This window comes from Tasmannia lanceolata, unplaced genomic scaffold (assembly GCF_043159265.1).
Source record: "Tasmannia lanceolata isolate RefF3 unplaced genomic scaffold, GAP_Taslan_0.1 ptg000002l, whole genome shotgun sequence".
In the NCBI taxonomy this organism is placed as follows: Eukaryota; Viridiplantae; Streptophyta; class Magnoliopsida; order Canellales; family Winteraceae; genus Tasmannia; species Tasmannia lanceolata.
Genome location: NW_027518679.1, coordinates 25,802,096 through 25,810,537, shown reverse-complemented (window position 1 = coordinate 25,810,537; position 8,442 = coordinate 25,802,096). Strand labels below are relative to the sequence as shown.

Genomic DNA, 8,442 nt, shown 5'->3' with positions numbered 1-8,442 from the left:
AAAAAGAGAGCCCGATAAGGGCTGGCGACCGTCGTACCTCGCTCGACCGCGCCATTCTGAAAAAGAAGCCGTTGGGGCTTGCGAGGTTTGACTTTTTCAACCAAGTTTTTTACGGTTTTACCCCCAAACGGTCATATTTCTTCATGAGCTATATATACACTATCCAAACCTTTCTAAACAAGCTTTTGAACATTTTGAAATATCAAATCCCATAATTTTGAGCTAAAACCTTCACATCAAAAGCTAAACCTCTTTGAACTTGTATTTTTACATTCTATCAAGAGGATCTCCATAGGCTTTACATTTTATCTATTCCTTGCGTGTTTGTGAGCTTACAAAGTTGTAATCCGCCTATCAAGAGGCTTTGAGAGAGTTTTATTTTTAGTTATTCATTTGTATTGAGGGTCTTCGATTCGGCCCGGTAAGAAAGGAGAATCTAGAAGAGGGTTTTCGCTTCGGCCTTAAGGAGAAGCTTGATTGTATTTGAGGGTCTCTGATTCGGCCCGGTAAGAAAGGAGAATCAATTGTAAGAGGGAGTGTGCCTTGCAAGGCTTTGTGCAGAAATGGTTTGTCCACTTTGAAGTTGGAAGAGTTGGATGTACGGCTTGGAGATTCGCCATTGAAGAATCTCAACTTTAGTGGAGTACCCAAGGAGATCAACTTGGAAGAGTGGAGTAGGTCTTGTGATAGACCGAACCACTATAAATCTTGTGCCTTGTGGTTGCTTCTTCTTCTCCATTCCTTTGCACATTTGGTGATTGGTAATCTCTACCCTTGACTTATATTTATGTTTTGTTGAACGAGGATTGAGTATATAAGCATAAAGTAATATCTAAACCCTAGCTTTCAGTATATTGATTATTTGAACAAGGATTAAACTAATTAATGCTTAATTAGAAAATTAATTTTAATAATCCATCTAATTAAGCAAAAAAAATTAATTAGCCAATTCACCCCCTTGTCACACTTGCATTTCAATCTTCAACTATCAACAAATACATGTAATCTTCCTAGACTTGTGAAATTCAAACAGCAGAAAAAAATACCAATACCAAGAGATGAGATATGTTGGGAAAGGAGGAATGGTCGCTAAAACATTCTGTGTTTCCATTAATGGGAAACGAATTTTTTCGTTTCAGTTTAGACGGTTTCTAGTGCAAAACAAAAAAACAAAAAAATAGCTCTTTTAAACTTTGATTCTATTACGCAAACATATCTTTTCTGATTTTATGACAATTCTAATTATCTTCCTGTTGTTATAAAGCTTTTCAATATATATAGAAACCAAGTAAAGAATTACAGAGAATAGGAGATAATAATACATAAAAGTTTACCAGTCTTTAATACAATCATTTCAACTTTACAAACCTTTAGGAAGGAAGAAGTAATGGTAATAGAATAACACTTGTATTTATTTAAACTATACTCAGAAGCTCAGTGTCTTCAGTTCTATGTATCGAAAACTATATACTTCAATTAAACTATATACTATCAATCTTCCTTCTTCCTAGATCTCTCTCTCACCTTCAATGGTAAACCTCCTTTCATCCTTAAGGTCAAAGACAACACATGCTCAGGACACTGGCCCTTACCTTCAACCTCAATTTCAAATCTCTCAATCACACACGCCACAATCGACTTCATCTGTATATACGCCATCTCCTTCCCTAGACACATCCTCGGACCCGCATGGAAAACTGGAAACCGGAACGGGTTTTCCGGCCGAAACACGCCATTTTCCAACCACCTTTCCGGCTTGAAACTCCTACAATTTTCTCCCCATATACTCTTCATTCTCCCCATCGCATAAGTATTATATGTAACAGACCAGCCTTTTCCAACAAACGTTCCATCGGGCATGACATCATCTTCTAAACAAACTTTCGTGTCGACGGGCACAGCAGGGTAAAGTCTCAAAGCCTCAGAAATCGAGGCATGAAGATAATGCATCTCTCGTAATTCTTCGAAACTGAAAGTTTCATTAGGACTTTTGTTCCACTCCCCATGTTCTTGGTGGTTTTTGCCTACATTATTACGTATTGATTTAAGCTCTTCTAATATATTTTTCTCTATCTTTGGTCTCGAAGCGAGTAGCCAGAAGAACCAGGCTAGGGAGGACGAGGTCGTGTCACGGCCGGCGAGGATGAAGCTTACGATGATATCTCGGAGGAATTCCTCTGAATTATTATCCTCGTTTGAAATGAATCGTGAAAGAAGATCACTATCTTGGGGTGTATTCTCTTTATCTTTCTTCCTTGCTCGTATGATCTTTGTGGCGAATTCATGGACGGTTGAGATTGATTCTCTTAATCTTCTCTCAGAACCCACATTGAAAAACTTCTTGATCTTCCATACGAAGGGCAATGCAGACATGAAGCGGCCGGCGCAAAGGTTTGTGGCGTCCTCGAATGCTTTAGCAAATTCCGGCGAGAGCTTGCCGGAATTACATGACTCGCTCGCATTGAGGCAAGCGGGATCTTCATTGAAGGCAACTTTGCATACGTTGTCGAATGCGAAGCATTCGAGAATGTCTTGTAAATCGATTATCTCGTTGTTTTTTGCGGCTCTACATAGCAATGGAAGTAAGCGATTTCGTATCTCTTGTTGGACGTTCTCCATAACGAAATTTCGTAGAGATTTCGTGTTGAATTCGAAGCTCGCCGTCTTTCTTTGCAACTGCCAAGTAGAAGAGAATCAACTAAAATAATTTAAAGCATGAATAAGAAGAATTAGTACCAAAAAAGTCCGACAGTCAGCCGCATTTCAAAAAAGAAAAAGAAAAAAAAAGCCCCAAAGCCAATGAGGAGAAGAGTTCAAATTAAATGTACATCGATTTAAATCAGTCATCTAAGGAGCCCACCATTGACCAAAAATTAGACCTGGCAAACGGGTGGGTCGGGTCGGGTCGACCCGCGAGTTATGTGGGTGCGGGTCACGCGGGTTGCGGGTCAAAATGACCCGCATTCCTACGGGTCAGCAACCGGTGACCCGTACCCAGTGCGGGTAGGTCGGGTCGACCCGCAATTTTTTTCAAAACAAAGTTTTATTGGGCGGTGATAAATTCACTCCCTAATTTTCAAAATGGACGGTCCAGCCTACACCATAGGATGATCCAAACTGTTCATTTGATGGGACACAACGTAAATAGATCGTGCCCCAAAAATCATTGCCATAGGATGATCTCAACCGTTCGATTTATAGAAGTTTTCTTCTTCCTAGAGCTGAAAATATGTTCTAATGGCAACGATCTGCAGCAGAGAAGCAAATGTCTGAATAAAATGAAGCATCAACAAATTTATAGAAATAAAGAAGAAGAAACAAACAGCTTTTTTTCTCCAGAGATTTCACTTTTTCCTAGTAAGAAATCTTTGAAAAGCCTGACATGGGTTTGAACTAGAAGAGGGAGACCAACATTATCATTCACTCAACAGCAGGAAAAAAAACAACTTTTTTATGTAGAAAGAAAGAAAACCAAAAAAGAAGGAAAAAACTTAATTACGATATTTTGTGCTCGTATGAAGCTTGGGATCAATCCGATTCCGAACCTCCCCTTTTGTTTTGGCGTCTTCACGCTTCACGCTTCGGTTGCTCTTTTCTTTTCTCCTCAAAGTCTCAAACCCTAACTAGTAAGTCTCTAAACCCTAAAAGTACAAACGACTGAACGAGAGAGTCGAGAGACTCACTCAAGTCAGTCAACAATGTTTTGATCTTAGCCCTTGATCTCCTTGCTCTCTCTCTTTCTTTTAAAATAAAAATATTTTTAAAAAAATCCAAAACACCCGCGGGTTGACCCGACCCGACCCGTGTTTTTGCAGGTTGGGTCACCCGCGGGTGAGTTTTGGCGGGTCACTAAAACTCAGACCCGTACCCGCAAATTTGTGGGTGGGTCGGGTCGACCCGCGGGCACGGGTAGCTTTTGCCAGGTCTACCAAAAATTCATATACTAATTATCAATCCTAAACGTGTCTTTCACACTGAATGGAAAATTAAGAATTAATCAAGAATCATTCTTGTTTAATTAATCCATCTCTGGGGAGTGTCTTCTTAGGTTGCATTCTTCAATGATTTTTTAATTTCAACTTTCTGGAACCGGTGGAAGTTAACAGAAGTGATCCACTTCCTTGCAAAAAAGCTGATTTTTATCTAGTGATTTGTTGAAATGGCTAGAACAGGCTACGTTTGGAGAACGCCATTCCAAGGAATTTTTATTTTGGCTCTGTTTCTTTGGACGTAAAATATGCTTTTATGTTCAATATAAAACTTACCTTGTGAATATACTACAAGGAGCAGCCATAGTTAGCAAAACTCATTCGCCAAAAAAATGGGATTGGCAAAAATTCGAGTTTAATACGGTATTGGTTAAAAAAAACGTAGTTAAAAAACGGAAACACAAGAAACTGAGTTTAGAATTTTGTCATTTACAAAATATAGTGGGATAAAATTGGAAATTTGGCCCAAAAAATCGTGTTTAAAACGTTTAAAACTCATTTTAAACGTGTTTAAAACCGTTGGCTCAAAAAAATGGAGTTTTATTCGTTGTGAAAGTTTTAAACGGCACACCAATAAAACGCGTTTTTTTCAAAAAAAACGGAGTTTAAAACGGAGTTTTGCTAACTATGGGGGCAGCTACCCCACCCCTTGTAGCATATTTACACTACAAGGGGTGACCCGGGAAGAAAAGGGAGAGAGTATATCACGTACCTTAAAATAAGGCGGGGAGTGATAAATCCATCCCCATATATCTTAAATCTACCCCATATAGGGCAGTGCTTAGAGAGAGAGAGAGAGAGAGAGAGAGAAACATGGGTTCGATTTAAGATATTGGGGGGTGGATTTATCACTGCCCTAAAATAATATTATTTGGAAATAAGGACTAATTTTAGAAATTATATCTAATGGCTTCTAAAGAGGCCTTTATGCCCCATTTGCAAATAAAATAAAATTAAAATAATTTAATTGCAAATAAGGACTAATGCCCCATCTCCAAAGTTGCCATACATCGCTTATTTATAAAATTATTATACTTTTTTTTTTAAATGGATAAAATTATTATACTAATTGATAAAAAACTATGATAATAATAATTTGTGAATAATCATGCCTAACTTGATCTATCATCAACTCCGCATTTCTACTTCTTCCTTCATTTTTTCATATCTAACTTGTGAAATCATATGCATCTAAGATTATTTGCAAAACTATTATACTAATTACTATAAAAATAATAAGGGAAGTGATATATTTGCCCCCATTACACCCCATTTAGTGTATTTATGAGTACATTTTTACACTAGAAGGGGATGGACCAGGGAAGAAAATGAGGCAACTATATCATTTCCCTACTAATAATTTGTGAATAATCATTCCTAACTTGTTATATCATTATCATCAACTATTCTCTTCTGGGTCCTTTTTATTGCCTTCTCTTTTCTTATTCAAAACCTACCACAAATGAAAGAAGACATGTTATTGAATTCATGGCACTTAACACTATACCTTCCATAGGTGGCCATCTGAATTGAAGATCCCTCGGCCGAGAAAGTCTTCTAACAGAGCGATGAATTCATCGCCTTTCGGGTAGTTTTCGAAGTTAGTTTTCAGCATGTATTCAACGTTTATCGGATTGGCCGTGACGACTCCTTGAAATTTTCCGGGGTGTCGGAATGTGATAGTGTTTGTTGGATGTTTTTCAAGGAATTCGGTCAACCAGTCGAGGAATCGGTGGCGGTTTCTGATAAATTCCGGAAGGATTCCGAGGACTGGGTAGGTTCTAATGCAATTGGATTTCTTAGAAGAGTTTTGGTTGCAGAAGATGATGAAGAGGAAGATGAAGAGAAGAAAGAAGAAGAAAGATTGAAGGGAAAAGAGCTCCATGATGGTTTGTTTTTTGTTCTTCCTTTCTTTTTCTTCTTTGGTTGTAGAATGAATGGTTGGAATGTGTAGAGTTAGTGATTTTTGTAGTTGGAGGTAACAGGAGAAAAGACCTTTCTAGGCATAACGAGGTTAAGATTTTCTCCATCAATTGTTGGCCAAATTTAGAGTCACAAATTGGCATTTACTGTAAAACTATTTCTTGAGGAAAAAATTTTCCTAGGAAAAAGTTTTCTCTCCATAATGTAGAGGGAAATGATAAATTCCAGGGATATCAATATAAATTAAGGCTACTGATATAGGCACTGCCATGTTTTGATAATTGCACTAACTCATCTAGTCTTTTCTTTCTTAATTTGATTTGAGAGTTTTTTGGGAATTGTGATAACCTTTAACAGTTAGGTAAATACTATAAGGCAAGGTAGTTAACGTAGACAGTTGGTTAAATACTAAAAGACAAGGTGAGTTAGTGCTGCTATCAAAACATGGTACCTGTGAGAATGGTTTCTTTGAGAATGGTTCACTGCTTGAGGATAAATTCACCCCCTTTAACATTTTTATTTGCTTTTAAAACTTAACGGATAACGTTAAAGGGAGGGATTCTATACGTCAGAGGGGGGGGGAATATCGTTACCAATTAAAAGTCTCTGTAGACAAAACTTGAACTTGGGTGGCTCAAGTCACGTTTTTTCATGTGTAGTCAAACAACGAAAAAGCATGAAAATTTGGAAAAGTGTTTCTTTTCCAAACTTTTCCAAAAAATTCCTAAAATCCAAACTAGGCCAAGTCTCCTTCCTTCCGAGGTGGCTAATTATAATTGAATTCCTAAGTTGGGATGTTCCGATCGGCACCCTCTAAACCCTAATAAAATTATTATGTGAATATATCTCTCTACCGTTGGCATCCCTATTTTGCTAATAAATAATAGGAATACTTGAGTGGCCCCAAAGTGATATAAAAGAATAATGATATGGTAATCGAGAGTGGAACCTGATGATACCGAAATTCGCTCTACACGATCTAGTAGTGATAGAGTTATTCATGTAAGCAACTTGTACTCACAGAAAGGTGTTAGTAGTACCGGAATTATGATACTTCAATATGTAAGCTAGAAATTGGAATCACAGGTTAATTGAAGGGAAGGAGATGGGATTCAGAAGCATTACCAACGAAGAATAGGAGGAGATGATTTGACTGAACCTAGTCTTCCCAAACTACCTACGTACCCCTTTTATTGAGGATCAAGTCTAACGTAGTTCCATTATGAAGGTAAGAGTCCCTTTTTATAGAGAACAGAGTCCACAATAGTTAGAATCTTACTGTTTTTAGAAGTCTTGCCTAATTGCTCGACTTCCTTGGGAAATAAGTTTATATCTATTTTTAATAGATCTCTTATTTCCCTTAACGAGCAATTTACTTTTAATCAACTTCCCTTAGATAGAAAGTCACCGCCTTTGGGTACATTGCCTCTATAAGAGACGGTTTCCCAATTTGGATGTTACTATTTAGTCGGAGAGGATAATACTTCGTTATCCTTACATCTAAGACTCAAAATCGGTTTCTAAAGATTCGGAAGTGCCATGTGTCGTTCATCGACGGTTAGTGCCGATTTTACCCCCAACATATTTCCCTCCACTTCCTCGAGCCTCCTATGGGTCGAGGAAGTAGTTTGGATATTCCTCTGTTCCATTGGGAGTTTCTTCGGTACCGATGGTGTTATGAACGCACATTCGTAAGGATCAATCCAATCTTCAATACTCGACTGTATTTCTCTGTTCATATTATGAAGAATTGTCGCATTACTTTCGATATTTGAAATGGCGGTTTGTAATGACGTGACGGGGAGGAACCCCTTCATAATGGGCGACGTACATCGTTTCTTGGGGCAAATGGTCTTGTGCCACGTGGGAAGAAGGCGGGGAAAACCCAAATGTGTGCCTTTTTTTCCTCTCCTTTCCACTTCTATAAGGGATGTTCTTTCCTCTTTTTAATCACCAAATCTCATTGACGGTGACTTGGATTCCTTCTTTTGTCCTCCTCCTACTTTTCCCTATTATCCTTTTCTGCAAACTCCATGGCCCAAGACTTGGATCTTTCTATCCCTGGGCTATTCGCAGCCCAAATACTAGACGTTGATGCCATGCCTGAGGCACAGGTTGTCCTCACACCTCCATTGGAGCCGTCAGTAGAACCGGTGGCGAAAAGAACCAGGCGAGCTTCCTTGGGGAAGGAAGTAACGAAAGAGGAAGAAGAAGTGAAGGAGGAAGTTGTTGTGCCCCCCGCTCTTTCCCTACCAACACCTAGGAAGAAGTCAGCGAAGGTTGCCCACGCCCCTCTCCCTCCCAATCGGACAATCAGTGTGAGATGTCCGATTTGAAGGGGTTGCGGTTTTACGCTCGCAACTACCGGCACTCAACGAGGCGTGCTAAGGATCAAAGCTTGGGGTTTGCCCGACGGTTTGTACAACTGGCAGAGGAGTTGTGCGACATGGAGATGAAGGCGGCTTTCCTGGAGGAAGAGAATGCAATACTGCGTTCCCGCCTTGAAGCTCTCTCGAGGAATGCTGGTCCC

The 8,442-nt window shown here is 39.1% G+C and overlaps 1 protein-coding gene across 1 annotated transcript; it reads right to left on the bottom strand.

Annotated features, from left to right (window-relative positions):
• Positions 1-1,296: 1,296 nt before the first annotated feature.
• Positions 1,297-5,951, bottom strand: LOC143846642 (cytochrome P450 CYP94D108-like). The gene is made up of 2 exons (XM_077355170.1): positions 5,497-5,951; positions 1,297-2,676 (listed from the first exon to the last, which is right to left on the bottom strand). Exons 1-2 carry the CDS (start codon positions 5,872-5,874, stop codon positions 1,492-1,494), a joined length of 1,563 nt encoding a protein of 520 aa, XP_077211285.1. The 5' UTR covers positions 5,875-5,951; the 3' UTR covers positions 1,297-1,491.
• Positions 5,952-8,442: the final 2,491 nt, after the last annotated feature.

Coding starts and splice junctions, on each gene's coding strand:
- LOC143846642 (XM_077355170.1), bottom strand. CDS start 5,874: ATGGAGCTCTTTTCCCTTCAATCTTTCTTCTTCTTTCTTCTCTTCATC. Junction 2,677..5,496: donor CAGATGGCCACCTATGGAAG/GTATAGTGTTAA, acceptor TCTACTTGGCAG/TTGCAAAGAAAGACGGCGAG.